Raw genomic sequence first — 24,276 nt, 5'->3', positions numbered from 1 at the left:
CGTGTCTGCCTTCGGGTCCTTTATTTGGGAGTTAGGTAGGAGGCATCAGGAGGGGAGGGAGGTGAGAGACGGAGGGGCCGGGGTTCTGAAGCCGGAGAAGGGCCGCTCTGGGCGCCCTCGGGCCGAGGGGGTGTGGGAATCCTCTCAGGTGGGGCCCCTGCATCTGTGTCCTCTGTCCTCTGAGTCCTCTGCGGGGGCCCCTTCTCCTCGTCCAGGTCACTAGCGAGGAGAGCGGGGGAGCAGCTTGGTCACCAGTGCTGTTTCCACAGGTGCGTCCCCGCCCTGTGGTTCAGTATTTACTCCTGCTGCTCCTCCAGACGCCGGCAGGCAGGTCCCCGTTTTAGGCTGGCGCTCACGGGCCAGTGGGCAGTCCCTTGCCAAGGTCGCATGGCCAGTTAGGGCAGAACCGGTAGTGACCTCGGCGCTGTACCCACGCACTCGTGGCTTCCCCGTTCCCACGACCCAGCTCTTAACTGCAGTGAGCCCCTCGGGAGCCTCTGGAACCAAAGCTTCACTCCCCCCGCCCCCAGCTCATCACTGCTCCCCCTGCCCCATTTGTGCCAGCCTGTGCCCACCGCACCCTTTCCTTACGCAGCCCTCCCGGGTGGAGGAGACTGCCTGTCTTTCCCAAACCCTGCTGGCACCCGGCCGCTGCACCCCGGCCTCTGGTGGCACCTGCTCTCCCCCCCCTTCCCCCCCCCCGCCACCGACAGGGGCTGCCACTGTCTCCCCAGTCACCCGCCCCACCCCACCCAGGCTGCCTGTACCAGCTTCTAGCTGCTTGTGTGGCCCCCAGCCTCCTCGCTGGGGACTCACCCACCTCTCTGGCATTTCAGTCCTTGACCTCTGACCTCCACGGCCATGAAGACCTTTGCCTCTGCCTCCACTGGGACACCCCCGAACTTTGGCTGCCCTCTGGATTCATCCCAGAATTCCTCCCTGGCCATGACCCATTCTCTGTGTCCCTCCCGGCCACTAACCCTGCTCCTTAACACCTGACGGACACATAGACCCCGGACGTCCCCCTAGCATCAGCCCCTTCTCTGCCCCAAGGCCGGTAGTAGCACTCTTACTGAAGACACCCCAGCTCTCTCCTCGTCTTGTCCTCTTCCCCACCCAGAAAAAGCCTTCAACCCTGTTCAAATCCTGTCCGTGGGACCACTTTTCCCAGAGAAAACCACATAACCAAACATACTGGAGTCCATCATTATAGGCTGTGGTTTTCAGCATCATCTGGGCCTTTTACGCTACCTGGAAATCCCTTACCCTCCCAGCCAGCCTCTGCACACTCCCAAGGCAGGTGTTTTGACCTCTGGTACCCGCTCCTTGGAACCTTTATTCTGCTCCCAGCCCCTTACATGCTGTCTCAGCAGGGCTCCCTTACATCTGACCGCCCCCCCCCCCTTCCCACCAGCCAGCCCTGCTCAGAGGAACACGCCCGTCCCCCTCCTGCCACAGGTGCGCCGCCGCCCTGACCAAGGCCGCCCGATCCACCTGGCCTACACCCCACTCCTCCGGTGCCCCCTCTTTCTCCTCCTAAAGGCCCAGCCCCCCCATCCTCGGGGAAAGAAAATCTTCAGCGTTGGCCCGGCAAGCCCTACCCCTGCTGTGTGAGGACTGCCCCCCTCTTCGGCATCCGGCTTCCCTTTTTTAACTAGAGCAGTTATATTTAAAATGATCAAGCTTCTCGCAATTATGATACAGAGCCACGTACCCTTTGTTTCAGAGTCTTGTCTACCTATCACCCTTCAGCTCATTATGGTCTGGCTTTCCCGGGACCACAGAAAATGTTCCCACAAGCGGCCACGGAGGTGACCTGTCAGCCACCAGATCCACTGGCCAGGCTTCGGCCTCCTCCTCCTCACCCATCTCATGCAACTATTGTGCTTGGCCCTCTGTGTCCTCCAGCCTCTCCCCTGCTCGGTTTGTGTCTGAGCCCCTGAGCCCCTGCCCCGCCCTCACCCGCCTCTGCCGCAGCCGGAAAGTCAACCCTGGCGCCACAGGCCCACAGCCCAGGCCTTTTCTCGCTGGCCCCTGGGCGTCTCCAGCTGGCCTCCCTCCAGATACCCCAAAGTTCTCAAACCGAGCCATTCTTCCTCCCCCACAACCTGTTCGACCGCCAGCACCACCGGCCCCAAGCACAAACCCCTGCCACCCTCAGCACCTCCGTCCTGAGGCCACACCAACTTCTCCCTGCCTTCTTAGCTTATTGTCTTAAAGGACAACTATGAACGTGTCCCTATCCGACCGAGGGACCTTCAGATGGTAAGGAAGGCGCTCAGCCAGCTCTCCACCCTTGACTTCCCAGCTCATCTCCCCGCGGCGGCCTCTGACTTCACCCGACAGACACACACAGCCCCGCTCCGGCCCTGCCTCCCTCCCCGAAACAGCTCACGTTCTCCAGGCTCACCCCGGCCTCCCCTGGAATGCTATTCTCCCCGCCAGTCAGCCTAGCAGACCCCCAGGGGGCCCCAGCCGACCTCTTTTTCACCTCTCCCTTGCAGCCTTCATTAATACGACCCCATCCCAAAGCCGTCCTGCTGTCCTGCTGTCCGCTGTCTGCCCTGCCCTGAGCCCCTCCTGAGCTGGGGCCCCTCGGGGCTGCCCTCACTCATAGTCGGTCGGTCGGTCGATGTCACTCCCCCAGTTTGGCGGACTCCTCCAGGGCACGCCGCTGCCACAGAACGGGCACGGGGCAAACCTCCTTCCCTCCCTGCCCTCTCCCCTCACCTCTGCCTCCAGCTCCAGCAGAGGGCCGGCACCGGAGAAGCCCTTGCAGATGTGACAGGTCAGGCCCAGGCCTCCCAGGCCCCGTGCCTGGCTCGCCCCTCACCTGACCTCAGGGCTGGACCCCGAAGGGAGGGTCCTGCCCAGCGCTTCCTGCAGCTGTTGCCTCAGTAACCACTCCTGCTCGGGGTCCTGTCTCCGGGCTGCGGCCAGCCATCGCCGGGGGCCCTCCTCGTCACTGGAGTCCCTGGAGAAGCCTCCCGTCATGGCCCACAGAGGTTCCGGGGGAGGGTGGTGCCCCCCCCGCCCCCACAGACTCCGGCCGCCCCGTCTCGCTGGAGACTCACAGCTCGGGGTCCAGGTCCCCCTGGTGGGACAGGGGAGATGCACACACGGAGCAGGCGTTGTCCAGGAGACGAAAGCAGGTGGAGCAGAAGAGACCTGGGAAAGGGGGGGAGGGAAGGAGGTGAATGGGAGCCCCTCCCCCCACCCCGAGCCCCCAGCCTCCAGCCTGGGGGGAGGGGGGAGGGTCCTTGGCATGGTGCCTGTGTGTGTGTGTGGGGGGGGGGAATGGCTACAGTGCCACTCTGGCATAAATTCCATAAATTCCGTTACCACCAGGAGAGTCAAGGCAGGAGAGACAGCGGGCTCCCCGTGGTTTTCCGTCCACGAGAACACGCGTGGTAATGACGGGGGCGCGGCTCGAGAGGGCAGTTCCAGGAAGGGTCCACGAGGGAAGGACCACAGGGGATTGTCACTCGTCCCACGGCTGTGGTGAGCCCCAGCAGGGAGACGCTTGCACCCCAGGACTCTTACCTGGGCAGCCCGGGGTAGCGCAGGACACAAAGGTCTCCGTGTCCTCCTCGTCATAGCCCTGCCCACAGCCCAGGCAGTAACCCTGCTCCTGCCAGAAGTGGGCGACCACCGGAGCCAGACAGGAGCATCTGGGGGGGGGGGTCCCAGACACTGAGCGGGTGGCCCCACATGCACAGCCTCCCTCCTACGAGGGTAGGCCTGCCCGCAGCCTGACCTCCATCCCTCTGACCGTAGCCACGGCCTCTGTGTCCCGCCCTCCTCCTCCCTTCAGGCCACCCCCTCCCCCCGCCCAGAATTCTCAGCCCGAATTCTCGTCTCTGCACGGATGGCACGGATCAGGCACCCTCTTCAACCAAACCTCTGGACGCCCGGGAAAGACTGTGATCCGTTCTGAGCTCTGGCTCTTTTTCTGTCCCCTCTTGCCCCGCCCCTGGAAGGAAGGACAGTGGGCTCACCGCCTGGCCAGCATCCGCAGGACACTCGTGTGGCCCAGGTCGGCCGCCCGCCGCCTCACTGCTCGGTGCAAGGCAGCCGACAGACTGGTTCGGCGGCTCAGAAGTACGTTGTACAGGTAGGAGATCCTCTCCTGGTGGAGGGCAGACCGGGGTGGGAGCTCCCTGAGCCTGTTTCATGTGCCAGGAATGCCGTCTGCCCTCTGTCCAGCTCCTACTCCTCTAGGTTTGGCCTCTTCCTTTGGGAGCCTCTGCACATCCCGGGAGCAGTTTCCTACTCTCTCCTCTGGGTTTTCATACCACTGATAAATTCAGTCATTCCCTAATAAAACATTCTCTCTCTTTTTTTAAACATTTTCTTTTTGGGGGGCCGCCTGGGTGGCTCAGTCAGTTGGGCGGCCGACTTCGGCTCCGGTCATGATCTCACAGCTCGTGGGTTCGAGCCCAGTGTCGGGCTCTGTGCTGACCGCTCGGAGCCTGGAGCCGGCTACGGATTCCGTGTCTCCCTCTCTCTCTGCCCCTAACGCACTCTCATTCTGTCTCTGTCTCTCTTAAAAATAAAAAAATAAATTAAAAAAATTAAAATTTTTAAAAATTTTAAAAGATTTTCTTTGTTTTAATTTTTAAATGTTTTTTAAGGAGATTTTTTTTAATTTTTTATAATTTTTTTAAAGTTTTTATTTATTTATTTTGAGAGAGACAGAGCGCAGTCTGGGGAGGGGCAGAGAGAGGGGGAGAGAGAATCCCAAGCAGGCTCCGAGCTGTCAGCACAGAGCCTGATGTGGGGCTCAAATCCACAAACCACGAAATCACGACCTGAGCTGAAACCAAGAGTCTGACACTTAACCGACTGAGCCACCCAGGTGCCCCAATGGTTTTAATTTTTATTTTTGAGAGAGAGAGAGAGAGAACACAAGCAGGGGAGGGGCAGAGACAGGGAGACAGGGGAATCCAAAGCAGGTTCACTGCTGACAGGAGAGAGCCTGATGCAGGGCTCAAAACCCCCGAACCGTGAGATCACAGGGCTCGAACTCACTCCCCGAGTTCGAGTCGCAGGCTCCCGGACAGCCAGCCAGACACCCCTAAAAACACTTTTAAGTGTAACATCTTGTTCGCGGCCGGCCTGCCTTGAGACTGGGAGCTCCAGACTGCATCTTGGCGACCGGGGGGCAGCACGGTGACTGGCCTACGCTAGATGCCCAATAAATGGTTCGCAAATGAGTGAGCAGGTGGCCGGCGGCCATTCACCCCCCAACACGGCCCCCCCGTCGTTCACGAAACCCCGGAGACAAGCTCGGCCTCAGAGAGCCCTGCCCAAGGACGCCCTGTCCCTCGGCCCCATCTGGGCCCAGAGGCCAACAGTCCAGGTGAGGCGCTGTGGGGGTTCAGCCGGAGGAGAGAGGGCTGGGGCTGCGGAAGGACTCGAAGCTCCCCCCCCCCGCCGAGACAGCGCGCACTTGGCTCGCGGGGCGGGGGCGGCGGCGGCTGCGGGCCCCTCACCTGCTCCCGGGACGGGTAGTACCAGGCACAAATGACCCGCCGCAGCCTGCTGACGTAGTTGCCACACAGCGTGACGAAGAAGCACAGGCCGTACATGATGCCTGGGGGCACGCAGTCCCGCTGAGCTGCTGTCCCTGGGCACGGGGTGCCCCTCGTGCCCCGAATGCTGTCTGCTCCCCCTCCCCGCCCGGGGGCACCCCCCCCCCCGGGTGTGGTCGATACCGATGACGACGTAACCCGTGGCGTCAGGCTCCGAGGGGCGCAGGACGCAGCGCGGGGACAAGACGCTGATGTTGCTCTGCTGCAGGACGTCAAACGCTGACACCAGGTCACGATAGATCTTCCCGGCGTAGCCGGGACCCTCCACGGTTATGGACACTGCCACGGGGCCTGGCACAGAGGTGCCCTGTGAGGGCCCGCAGGGCCGTGTCCCTGCCCCCTCTCTCCCGTGTGGGAAAGGCCACGTGCGCTGGGGGGGGGGGGAGGGCGGCGGGCAGCAGACAGGCCTCCTGCCCCCAGCCAGGGGCCTCTGGCGGCGCTGGGCCTAACCTCAGCCCCGAGCACCGAGGAGGACTGGCTCCAGGGCCCCGAACTGCCCCGCTCCCCCACGTGAGACGGCCTGGATGGTCACCGAGTCCCTCCCCGGCCTCCACGACTCTCCGCTCTCCAGAAGCGTTCGTAAAGCGTTTGCTAAGTGCTGACTGTTGCAGCCACGGGGCTGAGTGCTCTATTGATCGTTTGGGGCTTTTTTGTTGTTTTTATTTTCTCTGTTGGACCTCTGGCAGACGCAGGATCAGATTAATTATATTCTGTGGTTTACAGCGTGCTCTCAGTCAGCGGCCCACCCGACCCCGACACACGTGGGGTCACGTACCCCCGAGGGGCTGCCGTGCCCCGGCTCTGCGAGGCCTGAGGTCAGCACCTCGCGGAGGGCAGAGCTGGGACGGCGGAGCCCAGGCCAGTGTGAGTCCGGACCCGGTGTTGCTAACTACTCTGTTATGGTATAACCACGAACGCGACACAGGGGTCACCGGGCAGAGGACAGAGTTGGAAGAGGGGCGAAGCCAGGGGCTGATGAGTCACAGTGACTTGGGGACTTCGGGACATCGTCCCCTGGGGCCGGGGGGGACGGGAGGATGCAGGCCAGGGGGGCAGGGGGAGGCTCAGGCACTCACTGCGGGCCACGATCTCCCCCTGCAGCTGGTGCCGAGCCAGGTCCAGCACCCAGAAGACAGAGTAGTCCAGGAACACCAGGAGGAGCACGAGGAGGAGGTACCGGGCCAGGTCGAAGACTGCCAGGATATAGAACACCCGCTCCCACCGGGACAGGAAGATGGAACCTGGGTGGGAGGGCGGGCAGGAGGGTGCCACCGCGTCCCCTCACCACGGGACTCCAGCCGCCCGTCCCCTCAGTCCCGGACTCCCAGCCCCCCGTCCCCTCACCCCCGGACTCCCAGCCCCCCGTCCCCTCACCCCCGGACTCCCAGCCCCTCATCCCCTCAGTCCCGGACTCCAGCCCCCCATCCCCTCAGCCCCGAACTCCCAGCCCCCCGTCCCCTCACCCCCGGACTCCCAGCCCCCCGTCCCCTCACCCCCGGACTCCCAGCCCCTCGTCCCCTCAGTCCCGGACTCCAGCCCCCCATCCCCTCAGCCCCGAACTCCCAGCCCTCCGTCCCCTCACCCCCTGACTCCAGCCCCCTGTCCCCTCACCCCCAGACTCCAGCCCCCTGTCCCCTCACCCCCAGACTCCAGCCCCCTGTCCCGTCGCCTCACCCCCAGACTCCCAGCCACCTGTCCCCTCACCCCCAGACTCCAGCCCTGGGGGGAGAGAGCTCCCTCCTGGGGAGGGCTCCTGCCCCCACCGAGCGGGCCCGTTGGTTGATCTGGAAGGTGTAGAAGCTGTGGGGACCCCTGGGCCAGGGCTGGAAGTGGCGGTGAGGGGTCGTGGCAGGGGCCACGTGACGTAGGAGCTTGGCTTCCGGGCCTGGGCCCTTCCAAGTCTTCAGGAACCCGCCCTCCTGGGGGTCCCTGGCCCATTCCTCCCAGGGGGCATCTCCATATTAGCACATTTGCACTTCCGGCCTCACCCCCAAAGCCTCCCTTCCCTCAGCTGGTGTCCACTCCCCCCCACCCCTGCCCTCTGTCCGGACGTCAGGTGCTCCCGGAGGCACCGGCCCCCTCGTCACGCGTCTGCGTGCAGGGACCTTCCCCTTTCGGACGCAGTGCCGTGTGTGGGGCTTAGGGTCGGGCCGGCTCGGTGTCCCCGTCTGCAGATCCCGGGGCCCTCACCGGGCTGGATGTAGTGTCGGGCCTCGTGGGCGCTGAGCGGCAGCACCGTGGGCAGGCCCGCCCTGGAGCGCACGTCTTCCATGAGCAGAAATCGGCTGGTAATGTAGATGTTGTCGAAACCGAGCCAGTTCAGGTAACGGTACCGGTAACACAGGGCTCTGGGGGAGTGTCCGCGAGGCCCCTCAGCACCCCAGCCCAGACTCCGCTGGGCGCCGCCCTCCCGCCCGGCCCCGCCCCGCGGCCCCCCGACCCCGGCCCCCCTCAAGGCCGCCGGACGAGCCGAGCCCCGGCCGCCGGAGCCCCCCAGCCCCTCACTGGAGGTACAGCAGCGGGAGCAGCAGGGGCGCGGTGTAGCCCATCAGGGCCAGGGCCTCTCGGACGCGGTGCAGCTTCACGCCGACGGCTTCCTGCAGGTCCAGGGCCACCTGGGACAGGCTCCGGGAGGCGTTGAGATCCACAGAGAAGTGGTGGGTGGCCGTGACGTTGAACTCAAACTCCTGACGCACCCGGTTAATCAAGTGCCTCACAGCTGGGGCCGGCAGGTGCCGCAGGGCCGTGAGCCAGGAGTCAGGAGCCCAGGGCCTGGCATGGCTCGCGGGCCAGCCGGGCCCCCGAGCCGGGACCCAGTGTGGACTGGGGAGGGGCCTCCGCAGTCCGTGCTGTCCCCGTGGCAGCCTGACTCCAGTGCCACCCGATGCCCTGGCGTGGGGGTGGGGGTGGCCCTGATCCTCTCCCGGGTCCTGCTCTGACGTCCAGCTTGGGGTGGTGCACCTCCCTCTTACTGGGCCTCCCTTTCCTGGGTAACTTCCTGGGGTCCTTTCCTTCCGGCCCCTGCGTTCTCATTCTGGGCCAGGAGCGGGCCCGAGCAAGGAGGGGACTGCCCCAGGAGCACCCCCTGGGGCGGCCGGGGGCGGGGGGACACTCACGGGGGCCAATGGTCTTGCGCAAGAAGGGCTGGATGTACTCGGGGATGATGCAGAACACCTGGACCACTGAGACCCGGAGACTGATGGTGGGGGGCGGGGGGGGAGACGCATGGCCCCTCCCCCCCCTCGGGGACCTACTGCACACAGAGGCCTCTGGCTTCCCACCTTTCCTACTGACCTCCAGGCTGGTCCCCTCTGGCTCCTCCCGCCGCCCCCCCCCGCCCCGCCTCCCCCGGCGGCAAGCCTGGGCTCTCTCTCACCGCTGGCCAGTCCGCACAGCACCAGCTTGAAGGGCGTCAGCACGAAGCACAGGTGATAGGCTCGCGGTATGGTCCTCATGCAGCTGTCCTTGGCACCGTCGAAGACCCGCGCGCACTTCACGTAAGGGTTGCCCAGCTCGGCGTTGCACACGTCCCCGATGTGAAGGAGCCAGTACCACACGTTCCGCAGTGCCCTGGCTGGGGACGGCTGCGGGGCTGGCACGCGGCTGGCGGGAGCCGGTGGGGGGGTGGGGGGGGGCTGCAGCGTCCCCCCAGGGGGCCGGGGGGCTCCGGGACAGCCCCCGGAGCAGGAGACGCCTGTGGTCAGGGGCCCGGCTGTGCTGTACCCACTGGGGACTAGTCAGGGAGGGGTCCGAAAGGCCCCGGGCGGGGGCAGGGGTGAAGAGACAGGGTGCGTTTTGACCCCCGCCCCCCAAACAGACATGCGAATGTGCTGACCTACGTGCTTCACGCCGTCCATGATCGACCGAAAGAACTTGCGAACCCGGTCAGCCACCTCTTTGGCCTTCTGGGCAATGGCCTTAATCTTGTTCAGGGCACCTGAGAGGAGGGGCAGGGGCACTGTGGGGCGGCCCTCACCACCGGCCCCGGTAGGGAGTGGGCGGGAGGCGGGTCTGGGAATCCGGGTGGAGTCGCCCAGTGAGTGAGGTCAGGGGTCTAACTGGGCGCCCCGAAGTCAGGGCCCCAGCGGAGAGGAGCGGAGCCAGAGACACAAGATGAGGGGCCGCGGGGGGCCTTACTGACGAGGGGCCGCTTGGCCCGTTCCAGCGCTTCGGCGGTCTGGTTCAGGGCCAGCTCTGCCCCGCAGGCCACGGCCTTGCTGGCCTGAGTGAAGTTGTGCAGGGTGTTGGCACAAGGCCCTTGCAGCACCAGCCCAAAGGCAGCCACCATCAACAGGGCCCGGCCCTGCTCTGGGGGAGACGGCTCCGTCAGAAGCAGGACTCCAGCCTTGCAGGCGGCAGGATCTGCAAGCCTCTCAAGGAAGCCTCCAGAATATTTCCCTCGAGCCTCCCCCTCCCCCAGGATCCCTCCTGCCCCTCCCCCTGGGTGCCTCGCTCACTGGAGAAGGCCTGGGGCAGCAGCAGGAGGACGGTGACCCGGACCTGGCGGGAGAAGCCCATGCCGAGGCCGAGGAAGGCGGCCAGAGTGAGGGTGCCCACGAGGCAGGCCCAGGGGCTGTGTTCTTCCACCAGCAGCTCCAGGAGCCCATAGGCCGTGGCCAAGGACAAGCCCAGGGCGAAACCCCCCATGCTGCGGACCACGGCCCGCGACATGCTTGGCTCCTCGGCCCCTACGGGGGCCATGGCCGCCGGATCCAAACGTGTGCCTGTTTCCAGGAGACGCCCACGGGGTTCTAGGGCTCTTCGGGGCTCCCGGAATCCCTCCCCACATTCTAAGGTTCCGAGGCTTGTACCACACCTGTGCTGGAGGGCCTTACCCAGCTGCAGGACTGGGGAGGGCGAGGGAGGTCTCGAATCTCCTGCCCCAAGTCTCAGAGCAGAGGGGCGAGAGACACAGACCAGACAGGCTGTGGGTGCGGCAGAGGGGCCGGAGAGGAGGGGCCAGAGTGGAGGACACCTGTGGGACGAGAGTGGGTGCAGACTCATGGTCATCACACCTCATCGGGATGGAGCCACAGGGCAGAGGAAGCTCCCCCACACCAGTGAGTCAGTCCCAGAGACCCTGCCCTTCCCCAGGGCCTCCCAGCCCCCAGGCATCCGTCCAGTGTCTCCCGCCCCCCCTTCCCCCACCGTGGGTCCCCCAGCGTCCACCCCTCTCACCCAGCGGCGCCCCCCTCCAGCCATGCCCTCTCCTCTTCTCTCCCTCACCTCTGCCCTGCTTCCTCAGGGCGCCCCCCCCCCCCCCCGCCTCCTCCAGGAGGCCCCAGGTTCCTGCAGGTCCCCCAGCCTCTCCCCCGCCGCAGGCCCCTAACCCTGATGAAGCGCGTCCCAGCCAGAAGAGTGGGCTCTTGGCCCTGCTGGGCTAACGTACTTGACCCCGCAGCCGTGCAGAGGCTCCTGAACTGGGGGCTGCCGGCCCCCTGTGGCCGACTCCTGCAGCGCCAGCCCGGAGAGTTTCCGGTCTCTGCTTTCCTGCTGGGGGCAGGCACTGGAGGGCTCCTGGCCATGGGTGAGTGTGGGGCCCCCCGGGGCAGGGGTGGGACCCATCTTCTGACCTTCGACTTGACCCGTGCACTCGTAGGTCTCTTTCAGCTCCTGGTGAACCCCATGAACATCTATGAGGATCAGAAGGTGGTGACATTGTACAGCCTGGTGGGTTAGTGCTGGCTGAGGACAGGGAGGCTTTGGAGGCTGGGGAGACAGGCCTGGAGAGTCCTAGGAGGGAGTCCCGTCTTGTTTCTTCTGTCCCCAAGTGTCCCTGTGGCTCCAGCCCCCTCCCGGGCTTTGCAGGGAGATTCGGGGAGAAGAGGAGGACCCAGTCTTGTCGTCTAGGGGCCCTTCCCAACCGGAAAGGACTCCGTGTTACATGATGCATTTCACACCCATCTCTTCTGACCTCTCTGGCCTTGTTTCCTGCCCCTCCGTTCGTTCGTTCGTTCGTTCAGCCAGTCAGCACTCACTGAGTCCCCACGAAGCTTCAGCAGTGAACAAGGTCCGCGAGCCTCGGGTGGGGACAGTTAGGCAGTAAAGGAACACTGAGTGAGAGCATTTCTGATGGTGACAAGGGCGTGAAGAGAGGAAGCTGGGGGTTTGGGGGGAAAGCGGCTGGGGCGGCGCCGGCCTGAGTAGTCAGGGAAGGCTTCTCGGAGGCGACACTGCCGTGGGGGGGCTCATGTCGAGAGGTGCCAGGCTGCAGGAACAGAAAACCCACGTGCAAGTGCTGTAACCACAGAGAAGGTTGGTTTATCTCAGGCAACAACAGGTTTCCAGGTCGAGTGGTGTTTGGAGTCTGGATAATTCAGCAGCCGGGTCAGCCCCCCAAGGACCCAGGTTCCTCTTGCCTGGTTTCTCTGCCATCTTTGTTTTTTAATTCTATCGTTTATTTTTTAATTTACCTCCAAGTTAGTTAGCATTTGGTGCCACGGTGATTTCAGGAGTAGATTCCTTCGTGCCCCTCCCCCAGCTAGCCCATCCCCCCTCCCACAGCCCCTCCAGCGACCCTCAGTTTGTTCTCCGTATTTAAGAGTCTCTTCTGTTTTGTCTCCCTCCCTGTTTTTATATTTGTTTCCCTTCCCTTATGTTCCTCTGTTTTGGCTCTTAAAGTCCTCCTATGAGTGAAGTCCTATGATTTTTGTCTTTCTCTGACTAATTTCACTTAGCTCATTTCACTATTAATAGCCTCCAGTTCCATCCACGTAGCTGCAAATGGCAAGATTTCACTCTTTTTGATTGCCGAGTAATACTCCATTGTGTGTGTGTGTGTGTGTGTGTGTGTGTGTGTGTGTGTGTGTATCACATCTTCTTTATCCAACTCATCCATCGAGGGACATTTGGGCTCTTTCCATCCTTTGGCTGTTGTCGACAGCGCTGCAGTAAACGTGGGGGTGCACGTGTCCCTTCGAAACAGCCCACCTGTATCCCATGGAGAAATGCCTAGCAGTGCAATTGCTGGGTCGTGGGGTAGTTCTATTTTTAGTTTTTTGAGGAACCTCCATACTGTTTTCCAGAGTGGCTGCATCAGCTTGCATTCCCACCAACAACGCAAAAGACATCCTCTTTCTCCGCATCCTCACCAACATCTGTTGTTGCCTGAGTTGTTCAAGTTAGCCATTCTGACAGGGGTGAGGTGCATGTCAGTGTGGTTTTGATCTGTATTTCCCAGACGATGAGTGATGTTGAGCATTTTTGTATGTGTCTCCGCCATCTTGGGCCTGGCGACCATTCCGCCTCGGGTTATGAATTGGCCGCGGCAAATCCAGGCATCTCGTCTTTATACAACAATGTCACAAGACCAGAACACTCCTTCTTCATGTCTCCCGTAAGGAGGAGGAAGACATTCCTGGACCCCCAGCCGGCCTCCAGGCATGGTTCTCTGACCAGAGCCACCTGACCTGTGTGGGGCCAGAGGGAGCGGCTCCTTCTCTGACCACAGCCCCCACTGATGGCCTTTCCCAAGGACCCTTGCTTGCTGCTCGTTCTCGTTTACAAGACCTGCTCACATCATTGTGACTGTTTCTAGGGTTTGAAAGGTCCGAGCCAGTCTACACCAAAGGTCCCCTTGCTGCATTCTCCAGCCTCTTCCCCACTTGCACCCCTGCCCCGCCCCTTGCCCCCCTCACCCCTTGTCCCCAACCCCCAGTCCCCTGCCCCCAAACCCCTGTCCCCAGCCTCCTGCCCCCTGCCCCATGTCCCGTGCCCCCTGTCCTCCTTGCCCCCCACCCCCTGCCCCCATCCCCATGCCCCCCACCTCCCACCCCCCGTCCCCTGCCCCCTGACCTCCCTGCCCCCAACCCCCAGTCCCCTGCCCCATGTCCCGTGTCCCCTGTCCCCCCCACCTCTCCGCCCCCTGCCCCTTGCCCCCTCACCCCCTGTCTCCCACCCCAACCCCCAGCTCCCTGTCCTCAATCCCCAGTCCCCTGTTCCCTGTCTCCTTCACCTCCCTGCCCCCAACCTCCAGTCCCCTCCCCCCTCCCTCCCCAACGCCTTCCCCAGCCCTCCCCCCCGCCCCCTGCCCACCCCCTGCGGGATGGGGGTCCCACGGTGGAGGGGGGGGCTTGCCTTGTATTTGTTTCCCCACCTCCTTCCTCTTCTGCTTCTTCTGATGTCACAAGGGATTTGAGGGAAAGGGCCTCAAGCTCGCCGTCCTCAGTGCTGTGCGGGGCCCTCTGCCCTGGCTGGCAGGCTGTCCCACTTCAGGGGCCTTTCAGGGCATCTCTGGAGGCTCCGTGTGGACCTGGGAGGTCCCGTGTTCCTGCTGAGAGCACTTCTGTTTGGCCGACGCCTGCAGCTCCTGCCCCCCGGCCTCTTCTGTGCGGGTCCCTTGGGTCTCTCTGCCCCCGAAAATGCCCCCTTGTCCCAGAGAAAATGCACACGTCCTTGCCCTGCCTCGATGACAACCAAGCGTGGCTCCCAAGACGTGGTCCCGCACGTCCCCCGGAGGGAGGCCTGCCAGCACTGTGGCCACCTCTCCTCCCCCTCTGTGCTCCAGGTGCTGGGGTTCAGCGGAGGCCGCCTCCCTCTGCCCCATCTCTGCAGGGGCCCCGTGGGGTCTCTCACTTGGCACAGATGGAGCGCCTCTCCCCTCCCCTTCCAGAAAATTCTGGTTTCTGGTCTTGTCTTTGTATATTCTGGTTGGTAGAGGGCCAGAGACCAGTTTTTCCCTTGTGGACGCCCAGGGAGGACACCCGCAGCCCCGTGGGGCTCTCTTCGGAATGTAGGGCAGCGACTTGTCAACAACCATCCTGAGTTTGAGTCTTTGTCCAGAGGCCAAGACCACAGAACAAACCCCTTCCTGCGGCCTGTTGTACCACGACGGGGCTAGGCAGATCCACATTCACCCCCGGGGGCTGTTGCCCTTGAACCGAACGCAGGTTGCGTGAGAAGGAACGTGGCAAGGGGCGCGACTCGCTGCTCGGGGCACACCTGTGCGACTGGGGGAGCCGGCCCGGTGGGGAGGGGGGAGCAGGGCCCTGGCGGGGGGGGGGGGGGCGGGTTCCATGGCTCAGAGGCAGTGCCGCCTGGTGGATTCTGGGACCAGAAACAGGCCTGTGTGGGTCAGTGAAGTGGGTGAAGGTCCGAGGCTAGGCGGGGGCCAGGTCAGAGGGTCCACAGGCCACGTTACGGGCGCTTGGGTCGGATCCCAAGCATGGGAGAAAGCCAGGGGGTGGTTTGAGGCAGAGAAGGAACACAATCAGGTTTGTGTGTTGACAAGGTCACCCTGGCTGCCTTGTGAGCACTGGAGGACAGGCTAGTGAGAGAGGGGGACGTCGGGACCGGTTGGCCCCAGCCAGAGGCAAGGGGGTCCCTACGAGGGGGGGGGGGACGCGGGGGGAAGTGTAGGGACTTAGGATTCGCTTTGGCGTCAGGGGCAAACACTGTTTCACAGGAAGCTTCTAGGTCCCCCGACCAGCTCACGCCGTTCCTTTGGCCTGGAATGCCGTCCTGCCCCCTAACTACACTTACTCACCTTCGGCCCCAGCTGACACATCTGCTCTGCCCGGCCCTCCCAGCCCCACCCTCCTCCCCACAGAAACCCCGCTCCCTCAGCTCCCGCGGCGCCTCCCGTGCACTCGAGGGTCGTCATCTGTCCACCCGGCCGTCTGTCTCCCTGCATGACGAGCTCCGAGGAGCTCACTGTCTCCTTGCAGAGACCATAGGGAGACACTCGGAAGCGCGAACACGGACCGGCAGGGCCGTGACTCAGGGCTAAAATCAGGGGCAGAGGTGGTGAGTGAGGTAGGGCTCAGGGCACGGGGAGTCCTGGGGTGGCTGTGAGGACCAGGGACTGTTGCCGGAATTGTTCTCTTGCTTTCCCCGCTGCCTCAGCACGTAGGGCCTGTGGGAGTCCAGCCTGGAAATGAGAAGTGCTCGCCCCCTTCCCAAACACCAACACACCCTCCTGCACACAGTCAGTCAGTGACCATGGCTTGTCAACCTCCCGCGTCTCTCCAAGCCCTTCCAGAGCCCGCCGCAGCTAAGCTCTGTACAAGGCCGTTGAATGAATGAATGAATGAATGAGTGGCCTCGAAGGCCTATTAGAGTCCGTGTAAATGGGGGCAAAGGCAGTACGGTGATGGTTCTAGAAAGAAGCTGGGGGGTCGGTGCTCCGGTAAGCCTGGTGGTGGGCCAGGGGGCATCTTCACTCTGCCTCACCACCTGCCGCTCTCTCCTGACAGGCTTGGGGGCCGTGGGCTGGGGGACCTCCCCTCACATCCGCTGTGCCAGCCTCCTGCTGGTACCCAAGATGCTGGGCAAAGAGGGCAGGCTCTTTGTGCTGGGGTACGCCTTGGCTGCCATCTATGAGGGTGAGTGCGTGCCCCTGAGAGAGTCCCTCCACATCTCCAGGCCTCCTTAGTTTACACAGGAAAAACAGTCCGGTGTTGATGAGGTGACCTCTCACCGGCTTCTGGGCCCCATCGCTGCACGGCTCCAGCAGGTGGCCCCCGTATGCCGAGCAGGAGCTGAGGGGACCTTCTGAAAGCGGCCTGGCTGCGGAGGGAGACCCACTGTGGCGTCCTCCCCCAGGACCCGCGGCCAATCTGCGGCACAATCTCAACGAGGTGGTGGCCTCGCTGGGCTGCACGGTGGAACTGCAGATCAACAACACAAGAGCGGCCTGGCGCGTCTCCACCGCCCCACTGCGCGCGGTGTTCAAGGGCCTGCTGGTCAGCACCCTGCGCGGGGCAGGGCCTGGGCCCCTCTCCCCAGGGGGCTCCCACACCTGCACTGGGAGCCATGACCCCCAGACTGTTTCCCGGCCGGGCACCCCGGGCAGTTTTTGCAAGACTGTCCTCAAACATGGCAGGATGTGCCCTGGGCACTAAACGCCAGGAATGCCCCCGCCCCCAGTCATGGGACGTGCCCCCCCCCCCATCTCCAAACACCTGGGTGGGCGGGGCTCTGAGCCGCTGAACCTGAATGTCAGGAAACCGGTGGCCTTGGCCTGGAGGAGTCAGGAAGCTTCGGGGCCCAGGGAACTGCGGACCGGACGCTGGGGTTGCAGGGGTTGGAGGGTTGAGGAGTTGGGGACACCGGCTGGCTGCGGGGACGCTGGGGACCGGGGGCACTGAGATGGCAGAGTGGCCTGGGAGGTTAGTGTGAAGGGTGAAGTCCAAGGGCCTGGGGAGCCGGGAGGGGGCAGAGAGGAGGCGCCTGGTGGGACAGTGGAGCATAGGGTGAGGGGCTGTCTCAGGACTCCCCCGAGGGCCTGAGGGCGGAGCCAGAACTTGGGGGGGGGAGGGGGGGCAGGGGGGTCGGTGCGACCTCTCCTTCCTCACCCTCCGACCCCAGGGCAGCAAAGTTTCACTGAAAGCCGAGACTCAGAACCTGTCCAAGGCCTTCGAGGACCTGGATGCCCAGGTGAACAGCGAGATGGGCTACAGCCCCGAGGACGCCGAGAGCCCAGAGGGGACGGCCCGGGGCGTGGGGACCCACCGAGCCCCACCTTCCGGGCGCCGTCTCTCCACACAGAAGATGTACGAGCTGAAAACCAGGCTGCGCTGTTCCTGTGAGGGGCGCGGGGGTGCGGGCGGGGGCCGGGGCCGGGGGGCGAGGGGCGGGGGCCTCAGGCACCCTGGCCCCCTCCCACAGACGTGGTGGACCGGGCCATGCTCAGCTGCCGCCGCTGGTTCGACCGAAAGCACGAGCGGTGCATGGAGCGCATCCGGGTCCCGCTCCTCAACCACCTGCTCTGCCTGCCCATGAAGTTCAAGTTCTTCTGCAGTATCGCCAGGGGTCAGCCAGGGGTCAGCCAGGGGTCAGCAGAGTAGCAAGGGGAGGGGGACACCGGCGCCCAGCCCGCCCCCCCCCCACTGTGGCATTGCCAGGGGTCAGCACGGTGACAGGAGGGGGGTGCAGCCCGGCCCCCTCCCCTGACTGGCGGTGTGACCCAGCTTATATGCATAGGAGGCTCCGAGTTTCGTGTCTTCATCTGAAAGGCAGGGGTAATAAGAGTACCTACCCCGTCAGGGGTTTCTGAGGGCTTGAGGGGCAACACACGGGAAGCTAGTAACAGGGCTGACACAGGAATTTTCTCATAAATGTTGGCTGTCATTATTCATGGTTGGCATGGTTATGAACAGGTAAGAAAAACGGGGGCGGGGGGACACGAGGCCTTGGGAAGGGAGCTCGAGGAGAGGGGAGAGGGGAAAGACTCGGTGCGGTGCGGAGAGACAGGCAGGCTGCAGGGAGGGGCCGCAGCGGGGAGGCGGCGGGGGGAGCGCGGCCCCTGACCGCCGCTGTCCTGGCTGTCCGGCCGGCAGCGATGGAAGTTTGGTGCCGCAGTCGCATCCCAGTGGAGGGCAACTTCGGGCAGACCTATGATTCCCTCAACCAGTCTGTCCGCGACCTGGAAGGGGAATTTTCAGCCACTATTGACCTCAAGGTAGGAGGCGGCAGGGCCTGGGGGCTGGGGGTGGGGGGAGCTAGGGAGGAGGGGGAGGACACAGGGCCTGAGCCCTGACGAGGCCCAGGAGGGAGGGAGAGGACAAGGGGACAGGTGTCTGTGCTGGGACGCCAGGTGCGAGAGGGGAGGGCGGCAGCTCCCAGCGGACGCAGGGGAGCAGGGTGGGGGTCGCGGGGGTGGGGGTGGGGGGAATGGCGAGCAGCAGGAGGGTCCTGGGAAGAGCTGCCCCCCCCCAGTGGGCGGCGGGGGGGGGGGGGGACACGGCAGCTGCATCCGGCCGCGTGCGCCTCCGCGCCCCCCAGGAAGAGAAGCAGGTGGCGGTGCTGGGCCTCAACACGAGCTGGGAGCACGTGAGCGCCGAGCTGCGGGACCTCGTCGGCCGCCAGGAGGCCCAGCTGGGGTGGACCCTGGGGCTGCTGCTTGTGCTGCTGTCCTGCACCTTCCTGCTCGTCCTGCACGCGTGAGCGCCGCGCCGGCTCGGGTGGGGCCCCCGCGGGCCTTCCGCGTCGCCTTTGGGTACAGTGGCAGCCGCTGGTACGCAGAGTCGGAGGAAACGCGCGGGCTTTTGGTCGGGGACACGTGGCCCGCGTTCCCACACCTTGAAAGGGAGGCCGTCTTCATTTATCTGGCTCCTTCGGCCTTCATCCCAGCGCGGACTTTTTTACTTTTAGCTTTGACTGTTGATTTTTCTCTTGCCCTTCACATTCCCCTTGGCTCCGACTTTGTCCATTTTTATCGTCCAATTCTGCTTTCATTTTCTCCCGCCTGCCGCGTTGGCAGCGACTTTCCCAACATTTGGACCAAAGTCCTCAACCCCACCCAGCCTGGCGTCCAGCTGGGCCGTCCTGGGCCTCACTCTGTTTCCCTGGCGACCTCTGGACCCTCTGTCTCCTATCACCGCCCCTCACATGCCCGAGACGGGCAGGGGCCGTCAGGGGCGGCCACAGGGGCTCCTGCTCCATTGTCCCCCCCCCGGCTGTGGGGCAGCTGAGGGGCAGGGGTCCTGAGCGAGCCGAGGGCCCTGTGGGGAGACAGACATGAAGGAACCATCTTCCCGCCCTCAAAGATGCTCACGGTCTAGGGGAGGCGAGAGAGGGAGGCACCCAAGAAGCATGGACCGTCCGAAGGCCGCACTCGGGACCGCCTTGGGGACCCGGTGGGAGCTGAGTGTGTGCCCCTGCCGTAGCTGGTTCTCTTGGGCAAGGGTCCTGGCATCTGTGGGGTGCGGAGGGCAAGGCTGGGCTTGCGGCCTGGGCTGAAGTGGCCATGGCCGGAAGAGTCTGGAAAGCCCTGCGGGCCGGAGGCTGGGAGGCCAAGGTGGGTCAGAGGTTAGGGAGCCTGGCGGGGGGGGGAGTGGGGCGTGGCAGGAAGCTGGCCCGAGACGGAGGCAGGAAGAGGCGAGGGGCACCGGGTCCCGCGCCGGCTTGGGGAGGGAAGGAAGGAGGCACAGAGAGTCCGCTTCCAGGCTTTCAACCCGGTGAGGTCACCGGCTAAGGGGCAGCGGGGAGCGGGCGGGGCAGGTTCAGAAGCGCCCGGCAGCGCTCGGTCTCTCCACAAGGGGGCGCTCGCGGGCTGGCCTTGCATTTCTCCTCTTTGTCCCTTAGAGGCAGGAACAGGGTTTCCACGGGTCCTGAACCACGAGCACTGGAACTCGGGATTTCCAGTCTGCAGGGCTTACGTCATGTAACTCAGTTTCAAACACGTCTCCAATAACTTTTTGTCCTTAGTAAACTGAAACATTACGTGGGACTTTGGAGCATCCTCAGGGGAGAGGGAGCCTCGGGCACCCGGAAAACACTGCCTCACTCAAGGGTGTGGTGGGGAGAAGGGAAGTAGGTGGCAAGTGAGTTTTGCTTGAAGTGACCTCCAGGAGAGGTTCTGCCCAGATGAAAGCGGGAGTCCGTCACGATGGCGGGCAGTTCTGCAGCCTTGAGGGGCTTCACGTCCCGCTGCCGCTGCTCCTGCTGTTCCCGCTGCTTGAGATCCACCCTGCCGGATCCGCGGCCGGGAAGCCTCCCTTCCCGGCCACGTACACGACCCCCCTTGTCTTCTCGCTTGTGTGCCTGCCCGCCTGGCCCTGGGCGGCAGGGCCGTGTCTTCGCCTAGGACGTAAGCGGCGCTCGGCGCGTGCCGGGTGGGCCGTTGAATGAGCGAGCGTCCGGGAAGCCCGTGGTTGGGGGTGGGTGAGCACGACATGGAACCGTCCCCGTGCCCAGGTCCTTCTCCTACGTGGACAGCTATAACGGGGACATCCGCTTCGACAACATCTACATCAGCACCTACTTTTGCCAGATCGACGAACGCAGGAAGCAATTGGTGAGTGGGCGCAGCCCTGCCCCAGGGTGCCCTGCCCTGCGCCCTGTGGCCTCGCGCTCCAGGGGGGCGGAAGGCACAAGGGGGAGGGCCCTGGTGTCCGTCACCGTGTGCACGTTGTGTCCAGGGCAAGCGGACTTTGCTGCCGCTCCGCAGAGCTGAGGAGAAAACCGTCATCTTCCCCTGCAGCCCCTTCATGCAGGCCTCGGAGATGAGAAACGTGGTGAGGGTGCTGTGGGGCGGCCCGTGGACCTGACCGCGGGCACTGGCCGCGTGGGGCGGAGGGCGGGGGCACCCGGGAGGGCTCCAGGCCTGCCGCTCCCGTCCTCGGGCAGGTGAGGGAGCTCGCAGAGACCCTGCCCGTCCTGCTGCTGCTGCTGGTGCTGTGCGGCCTGGACTGGGCTCTCTACTCCGCCTTCAACACCATCCGCCATCACTCCTTCCTGCAGTACTCTTTCCGCAGTGAGCCCCGCCCGGCCCCTGGGAAGTCCCCCGAGCCACCCCCGCAGCCACCCCACCTGACCTCGTCCAGCGTTGTCACCTCCTCCTGTGTCTCACCCCTCCCTGGCCATCTCAGGGTCAAATCTCAGCCCTGCAATCTGACGGAGGGGGCCTCAGCCCCCTTTACATCCGCGACAGGGAGGGGTTAGCGTTCAGTGAAGGGATGAAAGTCCCGCGCTGCAGAGGATTTCTGTGCCTTGAACCCCCCCCCCAACATCCAGTCCCCATCCTGCCCCCTCCCCTAAACCGCAACCCTTTCCTGACCCCCCCCCCCCATGGCCTCAGGCAGCCATAAATTGGAGGTGAAAGTCGGGGGGGACTCCATGCTGGCCCGGCTTCTTCGGAAAACCATTGGAGCCCTGAACACGTCCTCAGAGACCACGGTGGACTCCAGCAACATGCGTGAGCCACGCCGGAGGCCGGCTCGGGGGCGAGGGCGGGGGCCCTGGGTCTCCCCAAGGCAGAGAGGTGGCGAGACAGGAGAGGCATGCTGGGGTTGCAGGGATGAGGGCGGGAAACAGCAGGGGAGGCTTGGAGAGCTGGGAAATGATGGTCTGGGGGTCAGAGGAGCATAGACGCTAGGGCCTTGGGGACAGAAGGTCCCAGCGCCCCAGAGAACCCTGGGGACAGAGGGTCCCAGCGCCCACAGAGAACCCTGCCCACGATGGACACTTTCTCTCTGTCCGTGCCGTGCTGAGCAAATAGCCCCGTGACCCCGGTGGCTACGGTGTCCCAGGTCTCACTTGCAGGGTGAGGGGCAGGCAGGAGGAGAGCAGGGCCACCAGAGACACGTCCCGGTCCGGTGGGGTGACGGCCCGGCCCTGCCGCAGGCTGCCTGCCGCAGCCCGTGAGCCTGAACCCCAGGGCCTACGTGAGGGCCGCGCTCCCCGTGGGCCTGCTGCTGTGTCTGTGCCTTCTGCAAGCCTTCGGCTACCGGCTCCGGAGAGTCATCGCGGCCTTCTACTTCCCCAAGGTACGCCGCCCCCACCTCACAGGCCTGCACCCTGCCGACCGACCCCGCCATGAGGGGACGCGCTGTCACTACCCCTGACGACCCCCCCTCCCTGACCCCAGCGAGAGAAGAAGCGGGTCCTGTTCCTCTACAATGACCTGCTGAGGAAGAGGGCGGCCTTTACGAAGCTGAGAAGGGCTGCCATCGTGAGCCGGGCGCAGCGGCAGAGGGCTCCCGTAAGTCCAGGCTGCCCACCCCCCCCCCCCCAAACCACGGCCTCCTGTGGTTCTGAGGACCCCGGGAGGGGCTTGTCCCTCCGCTCCGTCCAGCCCCGGGGGGCTGGCCTGCGGAGCTCAGCGAGTTCCGACGAGATGCACACCAGGGGCCCTGGACGTCCAGCTCCCGGGGTTCGGGGCTGAGTCTGCCTCTGTCCCCCCGCGTTCAGGCCAGCCTGAGACACTCAGTGGGCCATCAGGAAGCAGGCAGAACAGAGGAATCAGATTTGATACAGCCTGACTAGAAGAAAGCAAGGGGGCTTCCCCGGGATCAGGGGACCCGAGGCAAGCCACAGATGCTACTGTGAGGTCACAGACCAGAAGCTCGGGGCCTCTGCCGGAGGTGGGGAGGCAGGTGGGCTGGGGGTCAGGGAGGCATCATGAAGGGGCACGTGGCGGAAGGACAGAGCCCGCGGCCAGAAGAAGCAGGTTCCAGCCCACGCTTCCTCATCAAGCTGTGTGACCTTGGCCATGGTCCTCAAGGGACCTCAGAGGGTGGACAGATCTGCAAGGCCTGTGCAGAGATCAGTGGCAGTGAGGTGTGGGGTGCTGGTGCCAGAGGGCCTGGGTTTGAATCCTGGTTCCTTCGTCACCATGGCAACCGGGATCTGCGTTGTTTACTTAAAAGCTGTGCCTTGGTGTTTCCCTTCTGCAAGAGGCAGTGAACCACTTCTCCATCTGGTTGTTGAAAGGGTTAGAGGAGCCTCGCTGTCATGGAGCAGGCGCCTAGCAACTCCCGCGCACATGTTGTCGTCATGTGACCCTTCTTGGTACAGGACCCCTGTTGTTTAAAAAAAAAAAAAAAAAAAAAAGGCAGCCATTCTTATTTCACCAGCCCTAACAGAGCTCTTGGAAGTGAGAGACCACATTTGCTGAAGTTTTCCTCTAGGGCCTAGGTCCCCCACCCCGTGACGCATGGAGGCTAAACGAGCATCTGCTGAGACAGAGCGCACTGTGAATCCATGACCTGGTCTGGAAGTAAACTGGACTCTCACGGGCAGATAGAAGGGCATTCGTCCCAAGCTAGGGGAACAGAAGGTGCGAAGTCTCAGAGCCCGAGGGGAATGTCAAGGGCCAGGGCTGGTCTGGGGGGCTGGCCAGAGGACGCAAAGTTCAAGTGGGGGTAAGTTAGAGCAGAGGCTGGAAAGGGACCAGAGTGTGGAAGGCTCTGAAGGCCAAGGCCAGGAGTTCTGCCCCTGACATGCAGTTTCTTGAGCAAAGACTGAGCTGATAAGGTGGCCTCTAGAGAATTCCTGGTAATAGTGTGGAGAGAGGGGGGAGCCTTCTGAAGCAGGCTTGTAATCTGGAATCAGGGCAGCTGCGTGCAGCCAGGTCTGGCCGTTGACTATCTGTGCGCCTTTGGGAACTCACATAACCCTTACGAGACTCCCCTTTCTGGCCCGTAAAGCGGAGAACACAGGGGTAAGAGTCTTACGTGTCCCACTCACTTCTCAGCCCACCCCGCGAACAGATCAGGTGGTTCACAGGGAGGTACAGGTGATGGTTGTTGCTGCTCCCAGCTGGGGGAGTGGAAGCTGCACCCCCAGTCTCCATCACCGAGCGGGGGAGGGAAGCTCCCTCGGTCCATTTGCATGGCGACCTTGCCCTCCAGGCCCCGCTCCCCGCACCCCTTCTCTCCCCCGGGCTCCCGGCAGCGCCACCGCCTGGCCGACGTCCTGCACCGCCGCTGCCCGCTCCTGCGCCTCTGGCTGCGCCGGCGCTGCGTGGTGTGCCAGGCTCCCGAGACGCCCGAGGCCTACGTGTGCCCGACGCCGGACTGCGCGGCCGTGTACTGCCGGTCGTGCTGGGACGACATGCGGCGGCGGTGCCCGGCCTGCACCCCGCGCGAGGAACTCTCTTCCTCCGCCTACAGCGACAGCAACGACGACGCCACCTACGCCGAGTGACGGGGTGCCTGTCGCTGTCCCCCCCCTCCCCAACCCGCTCCTCCTTGGTTAATAAAAGCCCCTGCACTCCCGACGCCTGCGCTTCCCAGGGGTCTGAGCCGCCCACCGGATCCCCGCAGAACCGGGCCGCCGACGGGACGCGGGAGGGCAGCCAAGCTGCTGGGAAGGGGTCGGGCCCCGGACCGGGTGGAGGCGCGCCGCCCAAGCCGGTCGGACCGGGCCTCGTTCTGCTCCCACCCCGCGCAGCAGCGGGAACGCGGCGGGGCCGAGCCGCGCGGGCCCCGCGGGAGTCGCGGGCGGGGGCGGGGCCCTC

At 64.1% G+C, this 24,276-nt stretch overlaps 2 protein-coding genes across 11 annotated transcripts; one reads left to right on the top strand and one right to left on the bottom strand.

Annotated features, from left to right (window-relative positions):
* Positions 1–4: 4 nt before the first annotated feature.
* On the bottom strand, positions 5–10,201 carry DCST2 (DC-STAMP domain containing 2). The gene is made up of 15 exons (XM_058702068.1): positions 10,052–10,201; positions 9,732–9,897; positions 9,430–9,531; positions 8,971–9,168; positions 8,711–8,776; positions 8,100–8,313; positions 7,785–7,942; positions 6,671–6,835; positions 5,718–5,885; positions 5,496–5,596; positions 3,999–4,129; positions 3,544–3,671; positions 3,075–3,168; positions 2,834–2,974; positions 5–219 (listed from the first exon to the last, which is right to left on the bottom strand). The coding sequence occupies exons 1-15, from the start codon at positions 10,199–10,201 to the stop codon at positions 21–23; spliced, it is 2,181 nt and encodes a 726-aa protein (XP_058558051.1). The 3' UTR covers positions 5–20.
* A 46-nt stretch (positions 10,202–10,247) lies between these two features.
* On the top strand, positions 10,248–24,036 carry DCST1 (DC-STAMP domain containing 1). Of its 10 annotated transcripts, none has more exons than XM_058702046.1 (16): positions 10,254–10,654; positions 10,996–11,121; positions 11,194–11,268; positions 15,788–15,916; positions 16,137–16,276; positions 16,902–17,118; positions 17,202–17,345; positions 17,873–17,994; positions 18,318–18,475; positions 20,232–20,331; positions 20,456–20,551; positions 20,664–20,790; positions 21,115–21,231; positions 21,660–21,802; positions 21,904–22,017; positions 23,712–24,036. In XM_058702046.1, the coding sequence occupies exons 1-16, from the start codon at positions 10,264–10,266 to the stop codon at positions 23,961–23,963; spliced, it is 2,451 nt and encodes an 816-aa protein (XP_058558029.1). In that variant the 5' UTR covers positions 10,254–10,263; the 3' UTR covers positions 23,964–24,036. The 10 variants fall into 10 exon arrangements, with proteins under 10 accessions (XP_058558036.1, XP_058558030.1, XP_058558028.1 ...); XM_058702052.1 differs by having other exon boundaries at positions 10,264–10,654; positions 10,916–11,121; XM_058702047.1 differs by having other exon boundaries at positions 10,250–10,654; positions 10,996–11,268; positions 20,778–20,790.
* The last annotated feature ends 240 nt before the right edge of the window (positions 24,037–24,276 follow it).

Source organism: Neofelis nebulosa, chromosome 15 (assembly GCF_028018385.1).
Source record: "Neofelis nebulosa isolate mNeoNeb1 chromosome 15, mNeoNeb1.pri, whole genome shotgun sequence".
In the NCBI taxonomy this organism is placed as follows: Eukaryota; Metazoa; Chordata; class Mammalia; order Carnivora; family Felidae; genus Neofelis; species Neofelis nebulosa.
This window is presented reverse-complemented; position numbering and strand designations above follow the sequence as displayed.